At 54.1% G+C, this 27,629-nt stretch overlaps 6 protein-coding genes across 6 annotated transcripts; 2 read left to right on the top strand and 4 right to left on the bottom strand.

The window, feature by feature from the left end:
- Positions 1-4: 4 nt before the first annotated feature.
- Positions 5-4,285, bottom strand: HER10_EVM0003757 (helicase associated domain-containing protein). The gene is made up of 2 exons (XM_035473421.1): positions 373-4,285; positions 5-317 (listed from the first exon to the last, which is right to left on the bottom strand). Exons 1-2 carry the CDS (start codon positions 4,148-4,150, stop codon positions 67-69), a joined length of 4,029 nt encoding a protein of 1,342 aa, XP_035332420.1. The 5' UTR covers positions 4,151-4,285; the 3' UTR covers positions 5-66.
- A 459-nt stretch (positions 4,286-4,744) lies between these two features.
- On the top strand, positions 4,745-5,649 carry HER10_EVM0000520 (HIT domain-containing protein; the record flags this gene model as incomplete). Its single annotated transcript, XM_035470298.1, has 2 exons — positions 4,745-4,835; positions 4,901-5,649. 2 exons carry the CDS (start codon positions 4,745-4,747, stop codon positions 5,647-5,649), a joined length of 840 nt encoding a protein of 279 aa, XP_035332047.1.
- Positions 5,650-6,027: 378 nt separating this feature from the next.
- On the bottom strand, positions 6,028-6,622 carry HER10_EVM0011992 (AT hook domain-containing protein; the record flags this gene model as incomplete). The annotated part of the gene is made up of 3 exons (XM_035481397.1): positions 6,028-6,030; positions 6,102-6,166; positions 6,235-6,622. 3 exons carry the CDS (start codon positions 6,620-6,622, stop codon positions 6,028-6,030), a joined length of 456 nt encoding a protein of 151 aa, XP_035333448.1.
- An 816-nt stretch (positions 6,623-7,438) lies between these two features.
- On the bottom strand, positions 7,439-9,043 carry HER10_EVM0003000 (signal sequence receptor alpha chain). Its single transcript, XM_035472690.1, has 3 exons — positions 8,605-9,043; positions 8,110-8,546; positions 7,439-8,046 (listed from the first exon to the last, which is right to left on the bottom strand). Exons 1-3 carry the CDS (start codon positions 8,680-8,682, stop codon positions 7,761-7,763), a joined length of 801 nt encoding a protein of 266 aa, XP_035332348.1. The 5' UTR covers positions 8,683-9,043; the 3' UTR covers positions 7,439-7,760.
- Positions 9,044-9,710: 667 nt separating this feature from the next.
- On the bottom strand, positions 9,711-12,670 carry HER10_EVM0009797 (cyclin). Its single transcript, XM_035479270.1, has 4 exons — positions 12,301-12,670; positions 11,124-12,197; positions 10,528-11,067; positions 9,711-10,475 (listed from the first exon to the last, which is right to left on the bottom strand). The coding sequence occupies exons 1-4, from the start codon at positions 12,310-12,312 to the stop codon at positions 10,179-10,181; spliced, it is 1,923 nt and encodes a 640-aa protein (XP_035333154.1). The 5' UTR covers positions 12,313-12,670; the 3' UTR covers positions 9,711-10,178.
- A 10,322-nt stretch (positions 12,671-22,992) lies between these two features.
- On the top strand, positions 22,993-26,558 carry HER10_EVM0000201 (uncharacterized protein). Its single transcript, XM_035469995.1, has 2 exons — positions 22,993-24,343; positions 24,437-26,558. The coding sequence occupies exons 1-2, from the start codon at positions 23,570-23,572 to the stop codon at positions 25,628-25,630; spliced, it is 1,968 nt and encodes a 655-aa protein (XP_035332012.1). The 5' UTR covers positions 22,993-23,569; the 3' UTR covers positions 25,631-26,558.
- The last annotated feature ends 1,071 nt before the right edge of the window (positions 26,559-27,629 follow it).

The raw sequence follows: 27,629 nt of genomic DNA, 5'->3' as shown, positions 1-27,629 counted from the left end.
TTTTGCCCCTCGATATTTGCGCCGGCATAATAATCCACAAAAAAGTACGGCATACCACCCGTTCTATCATGCGTCTAGTCCGTCCAGCTCTATCAGCTTCGCAACCAGCTTGATCACTTCGTTGTCTGTGAGATCCAGTCCAGGGTTCTCAATCTTCATCGCAATCACGTCATCGACCATGCCCCTGAGTCTCGACACCAAAACTCCCAACCGCGCCCAGCCTCGAAGGCGCACCCATTCGTCGACGACCAGTCCTCTTCCCAGTGTATCTAGACTGATGGCACCAGAAAACAACAGCAAAGTGTAGGCGTTGAAAGCTATTTGAGAATCAGCACAGTCATCTTCACCTTGAGTTGTGTAATAGGAACTTACGTGTGAGGTCTCGGATGAATGTCTTGCTGGTGGAAATCATAGTAAAATACGACATGAACGAGGCGTTACCAGTGAACCCCTGACTGCCGAAAAGCGTACTGCTGGGATGCACAAACACTCGGCCCTGCTCCTGAGCAAAGTACTTGATCAACCGCGCCTCCGGATCCAACTCCTTTGCACCGGAAACCGTGCTGGTGAACTTCTTGTCGGGATACTGGATCCGCGCAATCTGCGGGTTGAACGCCGAGGCCGTAATCGCACGTAAAAGAGTCATGCCGGATTTGCTCTGGCTCTGAGCGGCGCCGGACTTGCTCGTCTCGACGATACCAATCTCGGCGAGGGCAGAATAGTACTGCATTCGCGTTGCCGATATGTCATTCAGCGTAAGCCACGAGAGGAAGTTGTCGTCGCAAAAGTTGCGAAGTTGCCGCTGTCCCACCCCGTCGCCGCGCATTTCGTCCCACTGCTTGAAAGCCTCAAGATCGGTGAGCAGGTCGCCGTCTCCATTGGAAAACTTCATGCGCGCGTCCTTGGCCTGGTCGCGCTTATCCGGAGGCGACATGAATGGACTGCGAGTGCTGAGAATGGCGGCAATCGTGACCGAGTCATCCAAGCAGCCAAAGATGGCACCGTACACCATGAGTTTTGCGCATCGCAAATCAGCGGGGATCATGGCTAGTTGTTGACCAAGCGCGGTCATTTCGTCTCCGTCCAACGCACCCATTCTGCGCAAGAGCTTAATCGCGCCATCAACGGCTGTGCTATCGGGCGGCGTAGGCGACTGGGAGAGGAATCCGGCCACATTCCACATACCCATGGCCCGTACGGACAGACACATCTGCTCCAATGGTACTCTTCTGATTTCCGGATCCGGCCGCTCAGCCATCTGTTGCTCGAGGTTCTTGGTGTACAGCTTGTAGCACTTGCCGGCCTGCACTCTGCCAGCACGACCACGCCGTTGCTTACACGCTGCTCGAGAGGCCCAGTTCTCCTCCAACTTCCTCATGTTGTTCACAGGGTCGTATGTGGTCTCCTTTACCTTGCCGCTGTCGATGACGGCAACGATGTCGTCAATCGTAATCGATGTCTCCGCCACGTTGGTAGCCACAACAATCTTTCTCTTGCCATGCGGCGGACTGGCAAAGACCCGTTTCTGCTCTTTGGTCTCCAATGAGGCATGCAGAGGCAGAACGTGTAACGAGGAGAAAGACCGCAGGACGCCACACGCCCTGTTGATCTCGGCCACTCCGGGTAAGAAGATGAGTATACCGCCCGACTTGCCCGTATGAGACAGATCCGCGTCAATCTCCCGTACGGTCTCTGCCAGAAGATCGTAGTTGATGCGATGGCCCAGCTTTTGAATCACCTTGCCCATGGCGTCGCCTCGTCCGCCATCTCCGTCAATCATGTCACCTCTGAAGCCCGTCATGTTGATGATATCGTCTAGGTAGAAATCATCAACAGGGTACGTTCTTCCAGCAATCTCCACCATGCCGACGTCCAAGCCTTGGGAGGTGAAGTAGTAGTTGAAAGACGCGGCATCAAGCGTGGCACTCATGAGGACCAACTTCAAGAGGTTCTTCCTCGTCTTCATAACCTCCCTGACAATGGTCAAAAGGAAGTCTGTATCCAGACTACGCTCGTGCACTTCGTCAATGACGATGTGACTGACGTCTGCCAGCGACGCCGCAACGTCCTCAATCTTTCCACCGGAAGTTTGCAGCCTCCTCAGTAGCACACCAGTCGTCACGAATGTGATCTTTGTGTTGTTGCTTCTACGGTTCTCGCCGCGAATGGCGTAACCGATTTCGTCTCCAACTCTGCTACACCGTTCCTCGGCCACACGGTCGGCCAGACCAAGCGCGGAGATCCTCCTGGGCTGTGTCACAAGCATATTGACGCACTTGCCCAAGCCTCTGTTGTACAGGTCGTCCAGAATGAACTGCATCGACTGCGTTGACTTTCCAGAACCAGTCTCACCACTGATGATGGTGACATGGTTGTGTTCGACGGTCTGAACAATCTTGTCACGAACCTGCCACGCAGGTAACTTTTGACGCTTCGACATCATCTTCTCCCACGCTGGATCCTCCGTTCTTCTCAACCAGTCATCTCGTGATCGTTCGTCAGGTGTCCATGAGATTGGCTTAGGTGCTCTCTGGGATTTGTTCGAGACTCTCTGCGACCGGGCTTCGTTGGGTACCTCGGACGCCGTTGAGGCTACTGATGAGATGTCCAACAATTTGCCTGGCCGTTCAATGATGTCGTTGATATTTTGCTGGATCCAGTCAATGGCAACAAAGACCTTCATAGGCTCCTCCCAGTAAGAGTCGTCTAGATATCCAATCGTCTGCTTGATTATCGACAGCTTGATCTGCGCCGGGAGAGGTGCCACAACGGCAAAGTTGAGCTGAGCAGGGTAATTCGGCGTCTTGCGAACCTGAACGGCTGCCTCTACCGGCTTCCCTGCGTTCTTGACCTTTTCAAGCTTTACTTGGATGATGTCCGCCGATGTTTTCTTGAAGAGGTCGCCGAAAGAAGACTCCATCGCAGAAACTTCATCTTCCCAGAGCTCTTCCGCTGAGACACCCGGGGGAAGAAGATCTTCCGCGGTCGACCGGGACTCGTCTCCCGACACTTGCCCCAACAGACGGAGCTGAAGGAGCTCGGCTGCCCGGCCTTCGCTGCCGCCAGCCTCCTCGAGGACGCGGGCGCACAGGTCGAGGGCGTAACCAGATTCTGAGAGACGCTTGATGACGGCCTCTTTCTTGAGGTCCATGGACGCGACCGAGATACCGGCCGCATAGCTCTCCGGGAGTGCCCATCGCGGCAGGTCATCCTCAGGAACGTGAATCAACAGCCACTCGAGCGTTTCCTCACGGTCCTTGCAGATCTCCGTAGCCTCCTCAACGTGACTTCGTCGGAATCCCAGCTTGCTGAGCTCGTCGACGATCGCCTTTTTCTGAGCCGCTGGTATTTGAATCTTGTTTGGGTTCCAAACAACATACTTTTGAATCAGCGCCTCGACCTGGGTTCGTGAACGCTTGCCCATCTCAATCTTTGGCGCTGTCACCCAGCCCTTCATAGCGTTTGCGCCAGCCAACCCAGACGCACCGGGCATAGACTTTGCTTTCTCCTTGGCCGCCTCCGCCTCCTTGCGCTTCTTCTCAGCCGCGGCCTTGGTGTCCTTCCTCTCCATGAGAGTCTTGAACGGGTCCGCGTCGTACATCCACGCCTTGCCATCCTTGACGTCCTGCTTCTTGATTTCCTGGAAATCTTTCCACATGGACTTGTAGTCGGGCGGCAGCACCATGTGCTTGTTCTGCATGCTGCACACCCTAAAGAGGGCATACGTGGCCGCGGCATGCCTCGCCTCCAGGGCAGTCGGCCTAGTGAGCAGATGCTTGAAGTCCGGCGCAATCTTGAACGAGTCAAGGGTCATGAGCTCTTTCGTCTTCGGGTCCTTCGCGCTGAGGGTGATGAAGCAGGCGTATCCCTCCGGAGTTTTGCGCATGTCGTAGACTGGTTTCTCCCACTGCTGCTTCTGGCAATACTCATTGAAGAGGTTCTGCGGCAGCTTTCCGGTCCATGACGACCCGCCAATGATCTGTTTGACGGTGGGCTTATTGGCAGCTGGGCCGGCGGCCTGCTCCATGAGCGATAGACCGCCAGTCTTTTTGCATTTGGCGCCATCTTTGGAAGACGATGCGGCTGCTTGCGCCGCTGGGGCTGGCGCGGCGGCCTTGTCCTTTCCCTTGCCTTTCTTAGGCGGTGCCATGATTTGGTGGCGTGTCGAGGTGTTTGTCTAAGGGCAAGTCTGAGCCATGGAAAATCCTGTTGGCGGTGAAGACGAGAACGCAGTCGGTTGATCGTGAGCCACCTCAGATCAACTACGCGAATGAGCTCTTTGCGATGTCACTGAAAGCACTGGGAAATTTTATTTGCCCGTGGATTTCCCAGGTTGATTGGGGTGGTTGTTGGAGCCCAGTTGCAGAAAGCCACTTGCCGTTAGCGGTTGCAGAGGCAGTTTGCAGTGGCCACTCAGCGACCTTGACGTTGATGGCGGCTGGCGCTGGATGGAGGGGCACGGCTTCTCCTGCAGCTCCCCCGCTGTGGGTACCTCGATTATATCCTTTGAAGGGTCCAGCCGAATCTCCAAACTGCCTGATGCACATTCACATTTGTTGTCGTACCCAGGGTAGACAGCCTTTGGTCGCAACGAGATCGCAGATCGCAGCCTTGAAGCTACGGAGTCTTCGTCACCACTGCACTTCGTAGAAAGAATGGTTCATTGAACACGGCACACGCTCTGGGCGACACGCAAAGCCTTTCGCACGCCTAGCCTTGAAACATCTCACCAGCAAGACGGACAATGGCGGGCACAGACTCAGATCCTGAAGACGCCATCACCAAGGATGAGACCCAAGGGACCGCCGCCGCACCTACCCAACCGCGAAATGCCTGTAAGCCATCCTACAGAAATCTTCCCCGAAACCTCGCAAGCATTCTGACCTTCGCGCACCCCAAGTCGCAGAGCTCATGACACGAAAGCGCAAGCCCGAACCGACCCCAGAACCCCCCAAGGCTTCTCGAAACAAGCCTCCTCACACAAGCCGCGATGGCCTTGGTGTATACATCGAAAACCCGTCCTCCTTCCCTGCCTCGCGAGTGATCTACCATAATGACGATTTCGTCGCCATCAACGACCTGTACCCGAAAGCCAGCGTCCACACGCTACTGCTCCCTCGATCCCCCAAACACACCCTCCTCCACCCGTTCGAAGCCTTTGACGACCCCGACTTCTTAGCGACGGTACGAAACGAGGTCTTGAAGCTGAAGGACCTCGTAGCCAAAGAGCTACAGCGACGATTCGCAAAGGAAAGCAAGGCCGAGGCCGACCGAGAAGCCGTGCTCGACGGACGCGCAGAGCCCACAGGCACCGAGCTTCCCAAGGGCCGTGACTGGCACGCCGAGATCATTAGCGGCATACATGCGCATCCGAGCATGAACCATCTACACGTCCACGTACTTTCGCGAGACATGTATTCCGTGTGCTTGAAGCATCGCAAGCACTACAACTCCTTCAATACCCCTTTTCTGGTCGATGTTGCCGATTTCCCACTGGCCCCGGACGACCCCAGGCGTCATCCCGGCCACGAGGGCTATCTCATGAAAAGGGACCTTGTTTGCTGGAGGTGCAAGGATAACTTCAAAAACCAGTTTGCGAAGCTGAAGGAGCACCTCTCCCAAGAATTCGTCGAGTGGAAAAAGGAGTAAAGACGGTAAGACCACAACTGCGATAGGCAGTAGAGAAACAAGGGGGGCAAAGGAGGAAAAAGCAAAGCCTGGAGCAGCACAACCTCAGCCCAAAGACGTGAGGTTGCGTCTTCACAATGACAACCATAGAAGGGTGGAGACGAAATAGTCTCGTATTCAGCAAAAAGCATGGTATCTCAGTAACGGTCAGGGCCTCGCATGTCGCACGGTCTGCAGGCGGGAGAGGACCAGGACCGTCATCGACACCAAGCCCATTAAACAAATTGGAAGCGATACCCCAACGCCCTCTTATGTTTTCCCCAGTGTCCGCCAGACGAAAAACCCCAAGATCCCGTGCAAAAAATGTAGCAAAAATGTCTTCCCCTTTCGTCCGTTGTATTACTGTGGATGAAAAAATTTCGTGGTCAGCCGAATATTCCTCGTATCATTCTCGATGGCAGCCAGGGACGCACCTCTTCAGCAGAGTCCGCGGCGTCGGAGGGCGACTTCATCGCGGCGTCTTCCTTAATTTCCTGTGCTTGATGTATTAGTGAGCTGACGTTCATACTCGTACACGAGCCGGAAGGGGAGAGATCTTGAGCTAACCTTCCTCTCCGTCCTCCGAGTCGGAATCAGCGGGCAACTCCTCTTTGGCAGCCTTGCCTTTCTTGGCAGACTCGGCCTTGGGTGTAGCGGCGGCGTCAGACTTGCGAGGACGGCCACGGCGACCGCCTGCGCCGGCAGACTTTGGTGTAGCCTTCTTGGGCGTGGCAGACTTCTTGGGAGTAGCTGCGGTCGCGTCGTCGGCCTTCTTGGGTCTTCCGCGCGTCTTGGTGCCAGTGGTAGTAGGTGCGACCGTCTTCTTCACGCCTCCGCTACCTTTTGGGCGTCCACGGGGACGTCCTGTGGGAACGTAGGGCGTCTTCTTCTGGCCATCGGCTTTGGGGGGTCTACCGCGACCGCGCTTCACGGGTTCCTCAACGGTTGGTGCCATTGTAGATTATGTGTGTGTGTGTCAAACGAAAGTTATTTGCGAAGAAAAAGAAATTGTGGAAAAAATTACGCAAGAAATCAGAGGTCTGAAAAAGCCCCTCGAGGTACTGTACAATTCTTCTCCGCAACGATCGAAGAGAATGGAGTTCACGAAAGAGTCTGGGAGAGAGTGAAGTGTGAAGGAGAGAAGAAGCAGAAAGCGGGTGGACAAGTCCCAAATGTGCAATTAAGGCCCGATGCTCATAGCGTGGAAGCGACCGTTGTGGGTGGAAAGCGCGTTTGCGCGTCACTCTCGCGCACATGGGGAAGCTACTACCTTAGGTAGGTTCGTTGAGCACCAAAGGTAGGTACCCGCTTCTGGGGTAGGTGCCTCCCAGGAGTCCAGGACCACCCAACTTCAGACTGAAAGCTCTTGCACCAAGGACCATGGAGATGCATCTACATTTAATGAGATAATCTTGCAATAACCCAAACTCTCTCAATACATCATGTTTTGGTATTGAAAAGATTGCAAATCAAAATTGCACTTTCCACTGGTCCCACGTACAAGAACATTCCGGTCCCTGCTCTGGCACAAGTAATCAGAGTTCTGACCGCATTACGGTAATGTCAGGGGCCTGAAACCTCAATTGGATGCGTCTCAGGTCAGATCAGGCAAGGTAGACTTGCTTTTCGTTGTTGAAGTGATTGATAGTCACATATCTATGCTGAGAGTTGGCAAACTTGCAGGCGAACGCAATATTCAGTCTCTCACAAGGCTTAATGTACGGACAACAGCCAGCGACAAGCTCTTGGCAGCCCATTCTTCCCTTATTGTCGTTAATTGCCAGTGAAACAACGTCAATGGAAGAATCATCCTAGGCATCGTTCACATATTCTTGAAAGCGCATCTTTGAGGCGATGACAAAGCTCCAGTAACTCCTACGGGAGTCGCCAACATCGGCTTCGTGCCTTGTATGCAGCTATTGTACAGTACTTTTATTCTCCTTCTCCAACGTCAACTCAATGTGAACATCCTATAAGCTCTTTTCCAGCCCGTTGGGTTCTTCAAGGTTGCCAATCTGTGATCGCATGGTTGCTGTCTTGTCCAACGCATCCACGTTTTTCTAGGCGGCTCGCTTCGTAGAGGTGCTACGTTCCTACTCGCCCTTCTTGAGCTTGCCACTGGCACCGCTCTTGACGCGCTTGGCAACAGGGCGGTTGATGTGGTGGTCGGGGATCCAGCTCTCGTCGTAGCTTTTGCCAGTCGAGGAGGCAACACCAGTGGTGTCAGCCTCAGCCAGGGGCACGGTGACACTAACAGTGCGCGCCTTCTTGGAAGACTTGGCCTTCTTAGCCTGGGGGAAGAGGGCTTCGATCCAGGTCTTGTAGACAAAGTACAGAGTACCAGCGAAGGCACCAGACAGGAAGAGGTAGAGGAAGATGCTACGGGAGTTGTCAGCGGTTGTCATCGTGCCACAATGGCTGTGCATTGGTTATAGAACTCACATCTGGGGGTCAAAGATGCTGGTAGGGGGCTCGACGATGGCGGCGGTGGAGTTGTAAGCCTGGACCTGGAAGATATCGCCCTTGGAGTTGCTCACGACAGCAATAAGCTGGAGGAGAACATCCTGGGGGTTGGCGTCGAGAGCAAAAGAGTAGGGAACAGCCTTCTTGTCGCCAGCCTCGATGGTCAGGTCGTAGCGGGCAGCCGTCAGGTTGCGGATGATGCTGTCGCTGGGAAGGGAGTCCTCGGGAAGCTCCTGAGTGGAAGACAGGGTGCCGCCAACCATGGCGACCTGAATCGGCGCATCCTCATTGTTGGTGAACTCGATCAAGGCCTTGGTGGGGTGACCATTGACGATCTTCACACCAAAGATATCAGCATCGGGGAAGGTGGTCTCGATGTCAGCCTTGAGGGTCGGGGGAACAGCGTCGGTGTCGACCTGGTGATGGTTAGCAATGAGCATCATGGGTGCTAAGATGTCAAGAAACATTACGTACAGGGGCTTCCTCGGCAGCGAAGACGCCGGAGATGGGCAGGGCCAAAAGGGCCAGGAGCGAGGACTTGAGGTAAACCATTGTAGTGACGACGAGGGACAAGCAATTGGATGCGACGTGACCAGTTCAACGATCGCAAGCAAGGTTGACTGGAGTGGGGGAGAAGGGTAAGGAGGAGGGAGGTAAGGAGGAAGATGGAAAGTGGCAGATGGAAGATGGAGATGGAGACAGATGGAAGGGGGGGCTGGGGCAAACCCAATTCAACTCAGATCGCGTGCGTCTTTGCGCTGAGGTGTCAGGTTGGATAGGTAAGGTAGGCGGGAAATAAAAGTGTGCGTGAGGTGGGTGATTCAGCAATGGGAAAGAGAGGCAGACTGGACAACCATACCTACCTTAGACTGGGAGGCGACAACAGCCAGGTGGCCTCACAGCAATCGATCCACCACCGCCTTGGAGAAAAAAGGGACCTCCCTCGCACCGCGGCCACGGCCTCGTCAATTGAGCTGTTGGCCAATCAAGTGCCTGGCGCACTGCGGAGCTACCCCATGGTGCAAGTGCCACATGGAGAACCAGCCACCAGCTTCCAAGCGAGTGGGGCACCTCAAGCTTCCATAGCTGGCGTGCTGGGCAGCTTGACGACCCAATCATAGCTTCCCTCAGCAAGGGAATGGAGCTGTACTTCAACGTTAATACCTTTAGGTAAGGTAGGTAGGTACCTTAATGAGGTAGATGCTGGTAGGACTTCCAGGTTGTAGATAGCACGAGAGTGCCAACATGATAATCGCGTCTAGCCAAAATCTTCAAGTAGTGGTCCTCCCCACTAAGGTACTTCATCAAATCATTCAATCAACGGACCAAAAGTACTGTCAAGATATTCATTGCCTCCTTACTGACCCAACTACCGTGACGCCGCCATCCATTGTGGCCATCTCAGCTGATCCTCTAGCTGAACTGTAACAGTACATAGAAAATGCAAATCCCACCCCCTTTGCCAAAGAATTATAAGTCATACACAAGTTATTGCCTTGCCCTGAACCCTCCCTCAGGCAGTCATCGTAGTTTGTGCCTGTTCATCTATGCCACACCTCCACGTATCGCGCTTGCTTTTGGTTTCGGTTCTGGTATGTTGTTCCTGGAAGCCACGCCCATCGTCTGCAAAGTTTGTTTGCCTTGCCCTCTAGAGGAACCTCCCTCCAACGCCAAAACAACCTGGCCGCGTAGTAAAGAAAAAACAAAATCGACTGGGGCCAACGGAAAAGTGGTGAAAGGCTGAGTAAGAAACCAGTCATTGGTATCGTCAAGTCGTCCAGTGTCGTCAACAGATCGCGCGGGCGGTCTAAAACATTGTGTAAAAAGAGTTGCCGGCGGCCAATCAGTCGTTGCGTCTAAAGCCCGGACCTGTTGTCCAGCCGTACTCGCAATCGTGGTATTATGATAGCCGCCGCAGTCGCAACCAATATCGCGTCGGATGTCGCTTAGGAGAAGAAAAAGGTCGTTGCATCGAGCCAAGTGCCCCGCGGGCGCACGGGGAAGTCTCTCACATGATGCGTCATCGGTGGTCGAGCACAACTGTCCCACTAGCTCTGGAGCTCGACCATCGGCTTGCCATGATGAGGTTGGCCAGCGTTGCCGTCGATCTCGGCAAAGTCATAAGCCGCCGCACGGCCTGTGGACTGGCGAACAGCGGGCAGGGTGAAGCCCTTGGCAATCTCCGTCTCAACGTACTCAGCAGCGCGCTTGTATCGCTTGTCAGAGTACTTCTCAAAGACCGCAAGGTGGTGCTTGCGTGGGGTGTAGCAGCACTCGAGGATCATAGCAACCAGGTTCTTGAGCTGGCCCCAGGTGTATCCAGAATAGTGGACATGCGCAGGAGTCTATTTCCATTGTTAGCGGCTTAGTAGAATAAACGTGTTTGAGCAGACATACCCAGTCACCCTTCTTCAGGATCAAGCGAGACAGGCAATGCGCGGCAGCAGCGAGGAAGCTGGGAGGGCTCGCAACGAAGCGCTCGTCCATGATGGTCACCTCCAGAAAGTATTTGGCCAATGTGCGCGTCTCCAGGTCGTAATCATCCGCCTTGCTAACGCGACGCAAGAAGCTCATCGGACCAGGGAAGCCGAGCTCGAAGCTTAACATGCTAAGCATGAAACGCTCAGCCTTGAGGATCTCGTCGACCTTGTAGCCGTTATCTACCATGAAGACGATCTCCTGCAGCGACGGGCAGTTGATCTCCTCATACTTGGAGGCAACGAGCAATGCAGTTGCACCAACGAGCTGAAGCTTGCCGATCGATACAACCTTGTACGAGAGAAAGCGATCAATGTAGTTGACGGTCAGGAAAAGCGTCTCCGGAAGCAGGCTGAATCGGTGGTGAACTTGAACGAGCCAGTCCATCAAGACGGAGCGCATGGACCATTGAATCTCGGCCTGGTTGTCCATGTAATGAGGGTCAGGCAACATTCTCATCTAGAAGTACCATAGTTAGTAGATGCCTGTCTGAAGGCTAAACGGGACAAACAAACCTCAAGCTCCCGCATGTACTCAAAGATGTCATCTCCATACTCTGCAACCATGCAGACATCCCAGATCTCGTCGTCAACCTCCTCCTGGGTACGGGTACTCTCGACGATGGCACGGGCAGTCTCCAACTCTTGCTCGACCTTGTCGGTAATCTTAGGAGCGAGTATAGTGGTTGCGCCGCCCGTGGTAAGGTCGCCGCGGGAACGGTATGAGTGGGCAGTCGTGTAGCCCTGGTCGTCATAGAGCTCTTCCTCGTCATCCTCGTCCCAATACTCCTCCGCCTCCGACATGTTCGGAACACCCAGTGATTCGGAAAGAGGCTCCAGGGAGCCAAGCTTGTCCACGGCAGCATTCGATGATGCAAGATCCTCAGGTAGGTCGCTATCCGGAACGTCCAGCGAGCGTCTGTGGTACGGGCCGTGGTACTGTTCTTCGCCAATGTGCTCGACAGCATCCTCGTAGGTAGCCTCCGTCACATCATCCATGGGCTTCCAGGCTGCCGCAGCAGGAGCAGCGTGTGCAGGGGCTGTGGTCAGCTTGCTTTGTGTCCGTCGCAAAACATGCGCAGCAGGCTCCTTCTTAAGCTGAGGCTGAGACTTGTGGTGACGAGGCTGTTTGCCAGAGGTTGACTCTGAAATGGGGTCCTGGGCCACGAATTTGCTCTTGGAGGGACGAGCCTCGTAAAGCTGAGCAGCGGAGGATCTCTTGGCAATCTGCTTGTTCTGAGTCTTGGGCTGCTTCCACTCCGCAGTCACGGGTCCGTTCTTGCTGCTGAGGGCTGTGGCCCGCTGAGCGGCCTTGAAGAATCCATCTTTGCCATTGACCGCGTTCTCCTTGTTGTAGATGTAATCCACAGCCTTGCCCTTACCCGCAATCTGGTCGCTGGGAAGCGAGATCAGGTTCTTCACCGTGTTGCTGACGTCGCCGAATGCGGTTCGCTTAGCAGCAACCTGCAAAGCGCCGTTGCGAGGCATGGCTTGCAGGTTACCGGTAGACTTGTGTCGCTGATGAAGAGAATCGTGTTTCGAAGGGATGATGTTTTCGTTGCCACCTGGGTGGACTCTGAGGCGCTGAGGCTGTTTGAGTCAAGTCAGTCGATAGTTTGAGAAAGTCGCCCTTGCTTGGTCCTTGGGGTGAGGTACGCGGGCGTGGTGGTTACGAGGGAGGATAGTGACTTACTCTAGCGTCCATCGCGACTGCTGGTCTTGCAGATAGCTACCTTAGTGCTGCTGGTTGAATCTGCTCGGGAGGGCACCTTTGTGGGGCAGTGAAGAATTATGAAGGCGCGCAGTGGATGTTGATGTGATTATCGTGGGATTGAGAATGATTGCGCGTGGGATAGCATGTAAACACCACAGCGACTCGGTTTACCGTGTTGTGGAAAGTCGTGGTCCCCAATTGCTGCCGATCAGATACGGGCACGGTTGGTCGGAGTGAAGGGATGGGCGAGGGACGGGAGATTGCGACGGGTAGGGATATAAAAGAAGGGAAGGTCGGTTGATCTCTGCGGGATGGTAGAGGATAAGAACCAGACCCAGGCTGCCTCGACAACGACCAAAGTGGAGGAAGGATGGGGACGGGGATGGAGAGTTTGGAAACAACTCTTGATGGGAAGAAAAAAAGGTCTCAGCCAAAAAGCTGCACGATGGGTAACTGCCACGGCGGGCGGCTTATGACCAAAAACGGCCTGGTAAGGTTGGAGCGGCCAGAATGTGCAGTGGACTTTTTTGGGTTGTTTACTTCCGTGTTTGTCAATACAGCTGAGAAATCCGAGGTACGCACCGGAGACGCGGTACCAACGCGCCACCTTATTGGCTGAGAGCGATGGAGCCCTACCGTTGGCCGGTCGATGGGTGGGGCTCAGCATCATCGCCGCGGGGCCAATTGAGCTCACTTCGTACGTTCGTGTGCATTTACCTTACCTTACTCCGTATGCTTCTTTCCAACGGGCCCTGTCTCCGATACCATGTTTTGGCCAGCCCATGTCTCTGCGCAACGATGCGCATGAGCAAATCCGGGGACCTATGCTTGAGCAATGCGTTGCGAAAGCAAGGCACGAGTCTTCTGTCATCGTTTCACCTAGACCACACAATACAGTACCACACCGTCCTAGACAACCATCGTTGTTGTTTTCCAACTTCTGTATTGTTTGCGCCAAATATTACCTGACTATCCTTCCAGACCAACCTTCTACATCGAGACGCCGTTCGTCACCCATTTCGATAATCTCTCCCCTTTTCCACGCTCGACGTTCCCTTTATCAACGGCTTCTTACGAAAATCCTTTGTCCATTGTGCTACTGAAACCCGCAACGTCTACCATTAGCTTGGCTCCCGCTCGAGAACACAAAGGCAGCCGACCCACGTTGGCCTCTAGAACGTTGGGCGACTCGTGGAAGGAACGCCATAGCGGCTCAGAACAAAAAAGGCATACGAAACGCATCGCTTCGAGGCTCGAAGTCGTTGATCGGTTCCTGACCAGCCAAGCCTCGCCTGCCGTTGTTCTCTGCTGGAGTCTTTCAGCTCTGCCATTCAGCCTTTCCCGAAGGAGCCACGCCCGAAACCGAAACCCATCGTACTCCGAGCTGTGATAATTAGCACTTGCTACGGCACCTATTGTGGCCAACATGGTCCTTGGAGTTCGAGTGGGTTATATTGAACTGTGACCATGGTCTTTGTTCTGCCGGGTGTTCCTGAATACGTTGCCTCTGCCCTCCTTCTCTACTAAACAATATGGCTTAGTTTCGCGCTGTGCTGGACTCCCACGCCCGCAATTACTGCCTCACTCGTACGAGACCATCTGACCTTCGTTGTGTTCTTTTCCTCGGCATTTTCGACGCAATACCAGATCCTGGGTACAACCTCTCAAAGCCCCCTCCAATTCCAAGTGATACTATGAAGCTGTAGTTGCGACCAAACTCTAGTTACGTATACCTAGAAGCAACTATTCGCCTAGAAAATCTCTCTAGAGCCTAGGTGAATTAGGCTCTTGGTGTATCTAACGTAATGGCGAAATAGAGTATTCTTCGGGGGAGGAGACCATGTGCTTGACAGACTGATAGTACTTCGGATCATCACGGTCAATGTTAGGTAGTTATTGAGTTTGCCTTGGTTGAAAAATATATTCTTATTATCTTTTGTAATTCGAACAGCGAAGAGCCTCAGCTGGTGGACATTCGTACTCTAAGCAGGCACGAGTCTTGGCCTCTGCGGCCTGTTTTGCCCTTCCTACAACTGCCAATGAATCAAGTGTCTTTGCGATATACTTCATACTCGGGTGCGCACACTTGCATCGAAACGAAGCGAGCTATTCTAAATTGTGTGTCTTGTTCTGATGTAACAAATTTCCAGGGAACAAAAGTATTGGCAGAGAAAAGGCACCACGGAAGGGCTTGCAAATAGAGGCTGATTGATAAGAACAGACTGTCGGAACAAAGACAAAGGCTGGGCGAATCAAGTATAGTGCTATTAGAGACATACCAGCTCCCCTTATTTAGCCAGGTATCCCAATCAGTAGGCACACGTTTGTGCAAAGCCGTCTGGCAAGCCATACCAGTGTGATTAGGGAAGAGTGTGGTAAATCATCTCGAAGAGTGCGTCTTGTGATTTCTACTGGCCTTGGCTCAATTCTTCTCAAGACTGCTGGAGTTATTAAGACTATTCATATCAGGGCAGGATTGCAATGTTCGTCGTCGAGACCATTTGTTTTCTGGACCATACACGTGCTCTGTGCATGGGCCAGCAAAAGTTGTCTTTTGATATCAGCATCTCAGCCTCAGGCTAGCACGCTTTTCTCGAATGGTGCCTGCTGTTGATACTTGAAAGGGATAAGGTACCGGCGGCATCGAAAGCCGCGAATCGGGCTCGTGAAGTGGAAATTGCGACTGGTGATCATGCTCGTTTTGTTTCCACCATAACAACTATGCGACGGTTCGCCAATATTTCGCTTGGAGAAGCTAGCTCCTCATGTTTATTTCGCATGGCTTGACTCCTATTTGAATGATTCTACACGATCAATAAAGGGCACAAGAATCCGAGGGCACCAGTAGCAGACAGATAGAGCACCAAATGGAAGACGAAGCTTGAATTCTGTATGTGTGAAACGGAAATCCGGAAACCGGTGGAAAGACCAGACGGTAAGGATAACGGGAAAACCTCGGTATCTCCATCCCCTGTCGTCATGCTTTCGCAATTGTGAAAGGGCAACGCTAGTCCAAAAGGGGAGAATGATTTCGATCCTCCTCTTGCCGTCGCGTCTTCCGAATGACGTTCAAAGGAACACATCGCTCAACATCATCAGCAAAAAATCATATAAACTCACAAAAAGCCACCATATCATACAATAGATTATACTGAAGTCAATTTCGAGGTCAAAAGTCTTGATATGGACCGGAGGTTGACATTTTCATCCCGCAGACCATGATCAGCCAACCGCGCACTCACTTGACACCAATTAACCACGAAGTCACGTGGTGAGTTCGTCACACGTTCCCGCTCTGTAGCGGAGCTCGCCTCCAAAGGCGCCGCATCATCAGCGTTGCGACTCACGCAAGTATCGATGGAAAACCTTCTCTTGAGGCACCCCGGCGCCTTTACACCACGAATTTGCGCAAGGCCCCTCCCACAACGTAACTTGTTCGACCTGGCGTAACTGGCGATAAATGCGACGGAATTGGACATACGCGCCTGGCCTAACACCTTGCGACCGGCATGGGCAGATCCATCCTGCAGAGCTTTCGTTTCTGGCCAGTCGTATTGGCGCAACGCGATGCGCCTGAAGCATCTGCTTTGTTTGTTTTGATCAAGAACAGAATTGCGACTCGTCGCTCGTCGGACGTCGGGCCATGTCTCTTGTCAGCCTCTCCAGCTGCATGATGGAAAACGAGGGGAACCATCAGGGACCGGCTGGGATGTGCGCAGACAATTAATTATTCTGCATGATGAGCACAACTTCTCCTTCTCACCCCTCATCGATGACCCGCCACGCAAGCTGCGCTAGACGGGACGACCTCCTTTCCAGGCACAAGGTCGAAGGCTCGAGGCCCGGGGCGGCGACTGGACGGAGGGCGCCGCAATTGCATCTGACTGGATTCGGCGCATTTCTCTTTCGCACGCGCACTCTTTTCTCATGCTCGGCTCTGCAGTCGCACAGCACCACCCTCCACCACCTTGCGACGGAGTGTCTTGGAATGGGCCGCACAGCTCAGCTTGACTGACGGATATCATGACCATTCCATCGCGACTCGCCATTGATTGTCGAGCATCGGCGGATATTGCGTAACAGTTTGAGAGGGAACTACTAGCTCAATACGAAAGCTCCCAGGGCTTAGCACATATGCGACGGCTCCGAACATGCCCCCTGCAACCTGTCGCAGACTTCAAGCACAAAAACTGGATACCCACCGGCAGTGCAAAGCCAGAATGAGCGCACGGTACGCCAGCTGTCCTGGAAGACCCTTTGCCCGTCGCATTGCCTCTTCCCAGTGTCTTTCAAACTGTCGCGCTCAGCAAAGCAGCATCGACCACCAGCTGCTCAGGATTGATGGCAGAGAAATAGTAGAAGAGTAAGAGGGGGAGCAAGTGTGTGCGTTTGTCTACTTTGACGGTATTCGAAGGCGCTCGCGTGTGCGCAATCGCACATACACACAGTCGCAATCCATTCCGACTAGCTCACCCCATCCGATGCTCCACGACTCACGAGTCCTTATGGCCTCAGAGACTCCCATGGAAGAACGGTGAAAGAGGGGCAGACGTGGCGTGGCAAAAGCTACCCAGCCATGCGAAAAGAATAGTAGGTCGAGTGTGACGCACCAGGGTCGCAGAATTTGACTGATGCCGCCTCCGCTCTATCGTTTCTCTCCGCCAAATACGTTGAAGCCACCATGCGCGGGAAAGCGCCGATCCTCCCGGTAGAATCCAGCAACACACACACACTCTCACACAGCTCCATTTCTAGCTCGGTGGTACCCGTTTGTATCCCAAACCAGCAGCCGGCAGCAGAGCCCACGATTGACAAGATGGAGTCAAGCGACCAATCGAAGATGAGTCGCAGATATCGTTAGGCTGGGCTGGTCTGTGTTGTTTCTCTGAGTTTTGCGCTGGTGGCGGTTGTGGATGAACATGGCATCGCATCGCATCGCATGGCATCGCATCGTACCGGGATAGGGTCCACGAGCTAATCGGGTCGAATGGGCGCAACGACTGGGCCGACACGCAGACCGCGACTGCTCCTGAATCCTGAGAAATATGTCGATTCGCTGTCCGAATCTTCTTCGCCTCCTCAATCTCCATCAAGAGGGCAAAAACAGGGTCCAACAAAAAGGCATCGACTGTTCCATTTGCAAAAGCCGACCAGTCCAAAGTTCAAACCTCGACGTGGCAGTGGAGCCCGCGACCTGCGAGGTAACGCAAAACAAAGAGCAATAAGCTGCGTTCGGGAAGGATAGCTCATCCCTGTGAGGAGATCTGGAGCCTGGGCGCAAAAGTCTCGCCAGGTATCGCACACCGTTCTTTTGAGTGCGGCCGGCTCCTGAACTCCCCCGATTGGCGAAAAGGAACTTGTTGGGGCCTGCAAAACCCAGTGCCAGTTCATCAATACTTCTCCGCACTGCGCTCACTGGCAGGGCCGCAAAGGAAGAGATACACACTATACACTCAAGAGGCAGGCGAAAGAAGATGCGTGGATGCGTCGAGCGATCCACACATGCCGTCGTCCCTCCATGCCATCCCATTTTGTCGCAAAGCGCGAGAGAATGAAAGGAGGGGGAGGAGAGCTGCCAGTGACTGCTGTCGGTGTCACCTTTCTATCGACCTGAAGTGGGGGGATTCCTCAAGGCCAAGCCGTCGAGCATTTGGAGCAAACGCAGCAGGCGAGCGGAGGGGAACTCGGGATGACGGCCAAGACCTTGACCATTTCCTCGGCCTGGTTTTTCATGTTGTCTATTCGTACCTCCATGGTGATTCGGCAGCGACATGACACTTGAAACCCCCGACCAGCGCATACAACCGTAACATGACGGCCTGAACCAATCTTGCTTCACGCTACAAACCATCCCCCCAGCCACCTCATCTATCAAGCTCGCGGATCGAGCATCTCATCATGTCTGGTTCCTGGCCTACTAACAGAGCCATAGATAGGTATGCGCAGGTGCGAAAATCCTCGTGCGCACATCACTTCCGTGCGAAGGCGCACTGGGGTCATGCTGTGCAGAGAGCAGAAAGGTCCGGACAGCAAGTGGCCTCGATACCGTGTACTATCTATCGGATGTCTGCCCCTCGCCATTGAACAGACATAGACTTTGGCCGTCTATCTGGGACAGACCTATATGTTGTTGCTTTCTGGGCCCCATGCTGCTGGACGGGGACCCATCCGAACAACACCATGAAACGAGCAGGACGGGGGGGTTATCGATGAACCAAACAGTGCTGCAGCAGCAGGACTCTCCTCTCACTCCTCCTCCTCCTCCTCCTCCTCCTCCTCCGCATAGTCAAAACATGCGCCGGGCGAACCCTCTGTAATTCAATGAGTGTGTTGACAGTTGAAACCAGTGCAGACCGAGCAGACCGGCGCTGGAGTCTCTACCTGTGCCATGCTGGTAGCCGCCTTAGCCAACATTCCGCCTTGCCTTGTGCATGAGCCAGCCGCGCTACGACCATCCTTCTCTGGCCGCTATCTTGTCTTGTCCCTCTTGGTCCCCTGATGTGCGAGACTCGTGGCGCCTCGAGCTGGTCCGAACGACAATGCCATTGGCTCAATGACAAGGTGGCTCGCAAACCCCGTTCCCTTGCTGAGATCCTGCAGTTTGGTCTACTGTACATCTGACATTGAATAGTTCCTATGCTGCTGACTAACAAAGTCCTGCTGGATGGCAATCGGATCTGGAAATTCACGGTCATCGATATCAAAAGGTCTAAAGGAATACCCAACCCCCGGGACGATCGCAGGACGGAGCAAGTCTCGTAGACGGCTCCGTGAGAGACGAAGGGGCCCCGGGGTTTGAGTGGCCGTATTTTTCATTTCACCTAATAAGACTACATTCTCCGCCAAACAAGCTGCCGCCGCTGGTTAGTCGCGGATATCATGGCGCCAGTGGGCATCCGCCTAAGACGGGTTCGTGGTCTTTGCGCCGTAGAGCAGGTACCGTGCTTTGGGCTGGCTCCTCTCTGTCTCTCTCTCTCTGCCCGTCTCTTTGGAATTGGGAAGACATTGGGCCGGGGGGGTTTTTTTTCTTCCTTAGCTGAGGTATCCCGTACCACGATGGGAGAACGATCTCAATGGTTGGGGACGGATGGATTGGAGCCAAAACACTGGTACACACACATACACGCACACACCATCCGGCATCCATACCGGAACTTGCAGCTTCTTTGGCGCCTTTTTTTTTGTTGGAGCATGGCATCACGTGTTGGTGTGCCATCCAGGTAGGCAGTAGGTCAGCAATGAAAGACCCAAGATCAACAGAAGGGCCGGGGTTCATGGGTCTAGGCATCTTTGAGGCGGTTTAACTTGGAAACGGTTGAAAGCTGGATCCCCCCGCGACAATGGGCCATCGCGGTCCTCAATTGTGTTGACGGAGCGCATTTGTCGCAAAGCGCATTGCAAAAGGCAGTTGAAGAAGGGAGAAACGCCGGTAACTGGACCAGACCGTACCATACCGAGAGCAGCTTTCCTTTGCGCCAAGATTGGCCATGCGATTCCGAGTAGCAAATCGAGTCCCTCCGTCTGATGCGATAAACCCTGGCCTGGGGCCGGTTTTGGTTGTGGGTAGGGTGGGATGGCGCTTTTTGTCCTGTTGCGAAGCGCCGAATTGTCCCATTGAACCGACGAATTTGATATGAGGGGGGGAGAGATAGTGATACGCTACGATACGGCACGGGAAGAGAGAGGGAGAAGAGAAATACGTATCTGATTCTACAGGCACTGTAACCTTTCATATTTTGTGAGATGCCCGGGAAGGACTCTGCGGAAGACGAGTCGTGAAATCGGGGTCCGATGTCGCGCGCATCCCACGTTGAAATAGTTCGTACGGACAATGGCGGGCGCATTGCGCCCCGATCGATATCAATTATGAATAGGTCTTCATGGTCGCTGACGAATTTGCGCACAGCCCCGAAGGTCCGGAAGATGAATATTACTGATTTGCGCAAACAAGGTCCAACAAGTCACAACAGTACTCGATAGGAGGCTGGTCGCAAAGTCGCATAGTAGAGAGGGATAGGGCCTTAAAGGTCCGCGAGGTGTGTGTGAGTGTGGGTGAAGTGTGTGTGTGCCAGGATTGACGAGGTTTCGATGGCTCAGGCTTCCCAAGACCGGACAGGGATGGCTGGGCGAATTGGAAGAGACATAGTTGGGTGAGGTGAAGGTGAAGGGATCGGCACCGTATGAATTAGACGCTGAAGGTGCCAAAAAGGACCTTGGAAAAGGGAAGGTTTCTGTGTCTTGTTTGCTCGCGGAGAACGGACCGGTTTGAGCCAGTTTGACTGGCCCGTCAGTTTCTCTCTGGCATTTCGAGAGAGTGACTCGGGTGTTTGTGTGTGTGCGTGCGAGTGAGTGTGAGTGTACACACCTTATCTGAACAAGTTCGGGTCGTCTTGGGGTGCGCCGACACGAGGCGTGAAGGTCAAGTTGCTATTGGTGAATGGATGAGAGTATGTCCATGTAATGAGGTGTGGTAAGGTAAGGTCAGATTCAGTACGAGGCACACAACTCGCGACGTATGTTCCTTGCACAAGGAGGAGCGCTTGCTCGTCATCGGTACGGAACGAATGCATAATAATGTGTGAGAGTGAGTGAGTGTCTCTCCATGTGTGGCTTTTGAGAGTAAAGTACGGGGCGATATGTCATGCTCCCTTTCCACCGTTTCGTATGAATATAGATATACTCCGTACAAGGCGGAGAAGGATTGTTTGTTCATATTTATATGTACAGCTCGCCGTCTGGCCCTGTTATGTGACCTGCGCCTTGCTGCGTCTAGTCCCTCACATAAAAAAGTATCGGTAAATTGAATTGAGTCGAAATGAATCGGGGGGAAGGACGCACAAAACGAGATGGAGCACGCCAGTCCCTTGAATCCATACTCCGTACCCCATTACCCCCTGTCCCAAAGAACAGGATTCAAAAGTATGCCCTGCCAGAGATTGAGGCTTCTAGAAGGACTGTGAGAGAGAGAGAGAGAAAACAGGACTGGTGAAGGGAGGCCCAGGTAATTACGGCTAGGCGAAGAGGCCATCATATCCGCAAATAGGCACTTGACGAGATTTGATGGATCAAACCAGCCGGCCCAGCAGATCTTGACTTTGACCGCCTTACCACACACACTTCGTACTCACACAGTCCCACGCACCCTTTCTCTCACTCACCTCTCTCCTTCTCGCTTTATCGGTTGCTCGCAGGCCAGGTATCCGTAGATCGATTACCGGTAGACTCAAGTTAGAGACAGAAGAGCCAGATGGCGAGAAAAATGCCACCAAGCCCCCCCGGTCTACGGCCTGCTAGGCCCTTGTCCGGATCCGCTTCCGCTCGCGAAGAAGGAGAAGCCTTTCCATAAGGTACGGATACAGTGTCGCTCCTTCGTTGTGCGCGCAGCGGCGGCGGCGGCGGCGGCGTGTGGCTCCCAAGTTGCGCAAGCATGAGCGACTTGGGCCTCGGTGCGTCGCCGTCGTCCCTGGCCGCATAGCACCGCCTGGAAACCCGACGAAAGACTCCAAGGTGTTCGCATACATGGTAGTCATCATATCGACCTCAAAAAACATAGGCTCAAGGGTCTTGTCGAGACGCAGAGCAAATGCGCCTGCGACGTGGAGGTACCCTTTTCACTCGTCACGCTCAGGTTCGGAGTGTGTGAGGTGACCCAGGAGAAGAGGTAGCCAGACGGGATGAGCGGGTCCGGCAGGTACCTAGGCAGGTGCCACTGCCATCCACTCTGCCCAAGCCTGAAGGTGCGGTGAGGTCCCACGAGTGCGGCAAGGCCTTGTTCTGGGGCGAACTAGCCACCTGCCTGGCGATTGCCCAGAAAGGGGGAGGAGGTACTATGCGTTGGGGGATGATCCAGTGCTTTAGGGACCTGGCCATAAGCCGCAGTGGAACACGGCCCCTGTGAGGCCCGCCAGCTTCGGGTGATACGTGCCTAAGTTACAGCACCGAGTGCCCTGAAGCCAAAGCACTTGGGCATGACCCGCCAAGGAAGAGGAATCGAAGCCGGCACAGTTCATCGCGCACTGTCACCCAAGGGAATTACCGCCGGCACTTGAGGGGGGCCCCGGTCACCACGACAGTGGACTGCACCTGCAACTATAGTGCCTTTTCCTCATTGCACATGCGCTGTACTGTGTGTTGGTTAGCGGAGGTAGACTGCCGTACGGGAGACCCAGGGGGGTCAGGTACCTAACCACCCCATCCCCGCCAGGAGCAGAGACAAACTTAACTAGACGGTCAGGTACTCGACTGACGGTGGGCGATGTGGACGGTACCTGACCTGACGGGACCAGACCTGGAAATTGGGAAACTGGAAACCGGACTGGACTGGACTGGGACCTGGACTTGGACTGAGGTGACTGACGGACCGCAGACACAAAATCGCAACCTCTCGACTTGGCTCCTCTTTTTCCCTCTCATGCACATTGCACACAAACCTGCGAATTGTCCGGCAGTAACAATCATCCAACACCACTGTCATTCTTCTAAAGTGAGTCTGAACCGATCCTATAGTCTTTGCGATCGATGTCTCCTATTCCTTTGCACCATTCTGCTCCAAAAACCCCAAGTTCCGACTCTCCTGTGCTTCCGCCGGGCTCAATGTCGAGAGAGGTTTGATGTCTGGACTGGGGTCTGGCTCGCTCTCTCTCTCTCTCTCTCTGGGGTCTGGCTGTGCTTCTTCGCTACTACGTCTTGCCGTGCGCTCCCCGACCCAGTCCCAGCTCAACCACTCCTCTTTCTCTCCTACTACTCCTCTTCCTACCTTAACCATACTTCTGCTTCTCCTCCTCTCTTCACTCCCAAAACACTCTATCACACCGTCAATTTCGTCCATTCGGTCCTCAATCTCCATCCCATGGCTAATCTTTTGCAGTCCATGCCCTAGACTCCAAACCACCCCGTACTCCTTTCCTCAACCACCGTCCTCCGACCGTTCGCTCCGGCAGCGTCCTTGGTCAGATCGCCCCGTCTGGCGCTGACCGCACGACGACCCAGGACCCTCGATATAACGTCCATGTTTGATAATTCGGTGGATTGATACCTCATTCCGTTCCTCATCCGACTCAAGTTTCGGCTTGCTCGTCGTTGATAACCTTCGTCCCGCCCATCGACCGCCGACTCAGGCTCAGAGTCCCAACCTTTCCGTGCCAACTCTACGGAAACCCGCTCATCGCACACCACCCCATTTCCCATCAAACTTCCCTCGCTCGACCTTCCTCCATTCAAACCCATCGAATCAATACCATAAATCACAATGACGAGCATGTCTCCCACAAGCGTCGTCAACGGCGGTTCCGCGGCCACCTCAAACCAGGGTAGCGTCTCGCCCCGGCAGACGGTGTCGCCCAAGAACGTCGCATTTGAACTCCTCTTCACCGAGTCACCGCAATACAGGGCGCGACTCCCCATGCGAGTCCAAATATATCCTCATGACACGACCGACTCCATTGTTACCACCGTCAAGAATTTTTACGGTCTGTACGGTGGCCCGACCGGCTCAAAGGGCGTCAGTTTCGAGGACGAAAATGGTATAACCCTCATCGCCCGATACGAGAACTTCCGCAACAACATGGTTGTCTACGTCAGAGTCATTGAGGAGTCCCCCTCTGCTTCTAGCCCCTTTGTGCCGCCCACATATCATAACCCTCCTCCCAGCGCTCAGCAATATTTCGAGGGCAACGGGTATCCGCTGCAGCCTCCACCGCGCTTCGGCCAAGAAATCTCTAGGCCTTCATCGAGCACCTCTCGGAGGCGCAGCCCGTCCCCCAATGCCGGACGCGGCCGGCGTTCCGGATCTGCCCATACAAATTCCAAGAAGGGTCGATCCCGCTCTTCCAAGAACCGGGACACTGCCGCCGCCAATGGCCACGCTGATATTTACAGTGACAGCGTCAACGGATACAGCAGCGGTGACGGCGCTCCTGGGTCCAGCTCCAGCAGAATGAAGGAGCAGATTGGCAACACCGAAATCAGCCTCGAAAACATTGTTGAGGGAGGTCGTCGCAAGCGGGCCAAATTTGAAAGCTCGGTAAGTCTGCCTGACCGCACGGGTCTTGGACAATATCCTTCTCTTGTCTATTCTTGTTAGTCTGGGCCTTTGTACTCATCCTGTTCCATTCAGGAACTCCCCTTATTTGCGCCTCCTCAGATGCCAGCGGCTACGTCGAATCCGTCCGTATCTCCTGCCCGCCGCGCCGAGCCTCAGCGAGCCTCTCTGCCATTTGTCCACCCGGGCCAGAACCCTTTCACGAACCCGATGCCCCTGCATTCCCCGCAGAGCCACAATAATGGATATGCGCAAGGTGGATATTATGCGACGCCGTCGTCTGAACGCCACGGTCGCGGTAGCATCGGATACGCTGGACAAACCGGCAACTACAGCGGCATGAGCGGCATTCTGCCCACTCCAGACCCCACCGTTGGCAGCTGCATGTCAGAAGAGGATAAGGATGTTGCCATTCAGCTTATGCGCCTGGGTGAAATGTCAAACATTTCTCATGGCCGCACCTCTGCGTCCACGCTGGACGACACCTTCAGCGGCCGTGCTGACGCCGCCTCTTCCACTGGAGCCACTAGTGATGGCGAAAGTGAGAGCGACGAGGAGTCAGCCGCTCGGCGCCAGAAATTGGATGCTGCTGGCGTCATGCGCAAGATCTACCAGACTACGGAGAGCCACTTTATTCCCCAGCCCAGTATCGAAACTCCTGTTGAAGACGTTCGTGTCGAGAAGCCTATCAGCCACGTCGTCAACGGCGAGGGCAAGCCCGAGGTGCTGAAGAACAAGACCAACCTCCCGGATGCCAAACCCAAAACACAATTGCCCAGCTCCAAGCCCAAGGCCAAGGTCAGCAAGGTTCCTCGGCCTACTATTCCTAAGCCCAAGAAGGCTTCAGCCCCGGCATCCATTTCAGCTACCGCTCCCGCCAGCAACGGGCCAATGTCGCCGGCCTCTCTGCCCCCTTCGCGCAAGCCATCAATTGCCTCTGCTGCTGCTGCTGCTGCTGCCTCAGGTGCGCCCGGCGAAGACGATCAGCTTGATCTTTCTGCCAAGCCCCGCTGCCAGCGATGCCGCAAGAGCAAGAAGGGCTGTGACAGGCAGCGACCATGTGGGCGATGCCGTGACGCCGGCCTCAATGCTGAACAATGCATCAGCGAAGACGAGGGCAATGGACGCAAGGGCAGGTATGGCCGACACATGGGCGTTCCTATTAAGAAGGAAGACATTGTCAACCCTACGCAGCCTATTCTCCTCCCAGCTGCGCCAATCGCCACGACGGCCGCGGTTGCCGACAAGAACAAGAAGCGCAAGCGGTAGAATGGCCGACTCCTGATGGAGTGAGCGCAGCCCTGCGCAGCCCTGCGCAGCATCACTCAGAAGAGGATTGGCGAGTCTATTTCACAACTCATTGTCACAAATTTTTGGACCATTTCTCTTGCGGCGACAAAGGTTTACCGGCTTACCGGCGTCTGGCGACAAAGATGTTTGAAATTGGGCGAGGCGCTCAGGCGGTATTGTCTCACGACATGCCTCTCATCGTCGCAATTGTCGGATGTTTGTCACCATGACCATCCAACAGCACCGGCAACACGGCAGAGACTCGTTGGTGAATACCATTGAGAATCGCCGGGTGACGCCGGTCGCGCACACTCCTTTTGGCGTTTATGGTTTCTTTTCAATGGGAAGCGGTGTTTCTTTATTTTATTTACTGGCTTGCGCGCGATGTTCTTTTCATTTCCTACTACATGTCTTTCAAGTTGTGGCGAGGATGCTACAGTTTTGGCGAAGTTGTGCAACTGTACGATGTGGTGGAGCGGCTGAAGGCCAGAAAAGCAAGCGAGTATATTGGGATACTTGTGGGCGCGTGCGCAGCGCAAATGGATCAGTGTTAGGATGTGGAAGATCAAGCTTTCACTGCAAAGCGAAGATGGAATTGGGAGGCTACAGGTGCGGAGGAGAACAAAAGGCAAGGATGGGTACAATGGCGGGCGAGACGGTTCCGAGGCTCACGCAATGGTCAAATTGTCCGGGCGGAAGGTGGATCGCATGCCTTGGAGGTTTGTGTTTTCCTATATGTGCGCAAGCGACATGAAGCTTCTCTGCGTGAGCGAGCTTGCTTCTGTTTCTTTAGTTCCTCTCTGGATGCTATTTGGAGGCGGGCAACAGGAGAAGATGCAGCTACGATACGACTGTTTTTGTTAGTGGCAACGGTTCTGTAGCGAAAGCCAAAGAGAGAAAAAAAAACATACTGATCATGTACCTTGGTGTTTGCGGCGATGCTGCGCAATGCGATTGATGGAATGCGACAACGGTGAAGAGTGAGTATGCGGGTGCGATGACATTGCATCTTCCGGTACGGAGCGGGGACAGAGCAGGACGGAAGTCGTTGAAAGATGGATGTGCAGCTAGTCCGTTTTTGGCACTAGCGTGCGGTTCTCGCCGTTGCATCCCGTTCCGGCTCGGGCGGGGAGGGGGGCGTATGGATTGGATGGTGTGGCTGACGTCTGTTAGCCGCCCTGTCAGGTGGGGGAAGAGAGCAGAAGCACAGGTACGCAGGTGCACAGGGCGCACAGTCGCACAGTGTGCGGCGGCAGTCGCGAGCCGTGCGCGCGATAGAGCAAAAGCTCGGGCTTCTCACTGGGAGGGAGACTTGGCTTTTGCGCACTCGCGCGCGCTAAGGAGGTACTTGAGCTTGGGGCGTCAGAGCTTCTGCGACCCACACGGGGAGAGGTACTCCCGAGAGGGAAAGCTTCAAGCGCGAGGTACCTCTCTGATTACGTCATTCCATGTTTTGCAAAGAGTGCTGTTTTTTACCCCGCACCTTTTCGAGAGCTCCCCGCACTCTTTTTTTTTTCCGGTCAACGATGTTGCGGTCATGCAAGTTGGTTGAGTTTTGCGCGTGAAGAATCTCGCTTTGCTGCATGTTGTCGTTGGTGGACGATAATCATGTTTGGGAGTCGTGGGGATGATGGTGCGATGCAGGGTTTGAGTGCGTGCATGGCGACGCGATTGAGTCAGCGTGGCGCAATTTGCGATCGTGTTGAAGCAGTCTCTTGTCTTCTTTCTTTTGCCGATATATGCGCTACATGACACGCGGAAAATACCTAGCGAAGTGAAGGATGTTGCGTTGCGGGATTGGTTTTTTTTTGCGCATGAAAATGGTTAGAGACGGTGAGCGCGCGTTGCTGGCGGTTGTGGGTTAGAGGCGAATTAGAGTGTGTGCATATGTATCGCATGCGTTGCGCGAAAGAAAAGGAGCGAATTGGATCGTCTCGAAGTCGCGTCTCGAGCTGGGGTTTTTGTTATTTGTTGTTGT

This window comes from Colletotrichum scovillei (genome assembly GCF_011075155.1).
Source record: "Colletotrichum scovillei strain TJNH1 chromosome Unknown Contig00006, whole genome shotgun sequence".
NCBI classification, from domain to species: domain Eukaryota; kingdom Fungi; phylum Ascomycota; class Sordariomycetes; order Glomerellales; family Glomerellaceae; genus Colletotrichum; species Colletotrichum scovillei.
The sequence above is the reverse complement of the archived record's forward strand: the minus strand, read 5'-3'. Positions and strand labels throughout refer to the sequence as shown.

Excerpts from the sequence above, each read along its gene's own strand:
- HER10_EVM0000201 (XM_035469995.1), top strand. The coding sequence starts at position 23,570 with ATGACGAGCATGTCTCCCACAAGCGTCGTCAACGGCGGTTCCGCGGCC. Across the intron at positions 24,344-24,436 it reads GGGCCAAATTTGAAAGCTCG|GAACTCCCCTTATTTGCGCC; the intron begins GTAAGTCTGCCT and ends TGTTCCATTCAG.
- HER10_EVM0003757 (XM_035473421.1), bottom strand. The coding sequence starts at position 4,150 with ATGGCACCGCCTAAGAAAGGCAAGGGAAAGGACAAGGCCGCCGCGCCA. Across the intron at positions 318-372 it reads ATTCATCCGAGACCTCACAC|CTTTCAACGCCTACACTTTG; the intron begins GTAAGTTCCTAT and ends ATTCTCAAATAG.
- HER10_EVM0009797 (XM_035479270.1), bottom strand. Across the intron at positions 11,068-11,123 it reads AGTACATGCGGGAGCTTGAG|ATGAGAATGTTGCCTGACCC; the intron begins GTTTGTTTGTCC and ends TGGTACTTCTAG. Across the intron at positions 10,476-10,527 it reads TCCTGAAGAAGGGTGACTGG|ACTCCTGCGCATGTCCACTA; the intron begins GTATGTCTGCTC and ends CAATGGAAATAG.
- HER10_EVM0003000 (XM_035472690.1), bottom strand. The coding sequence starts at position 8,682 with ATGGTTTACCTCAAGTCCTCGCTCCTGGCCCTTTTGGCCCTGCCCATC. Across the intron at positions 8,547-8,604 it reads TCGCTGCCGAGGAAGCCCCT|GTCGACACCGACGCTGTTCC; the intron begins GTACGTAATGTT and ends AACCATCACCAG. Across the intron at positions 8,047-8,109 it reads AGCATCTTTGACCCCCAGAT|CATCTTCCTCTACCTCTTCC; the intron begins GTGAGTTCTATA and ends CAACTCCCGTAG.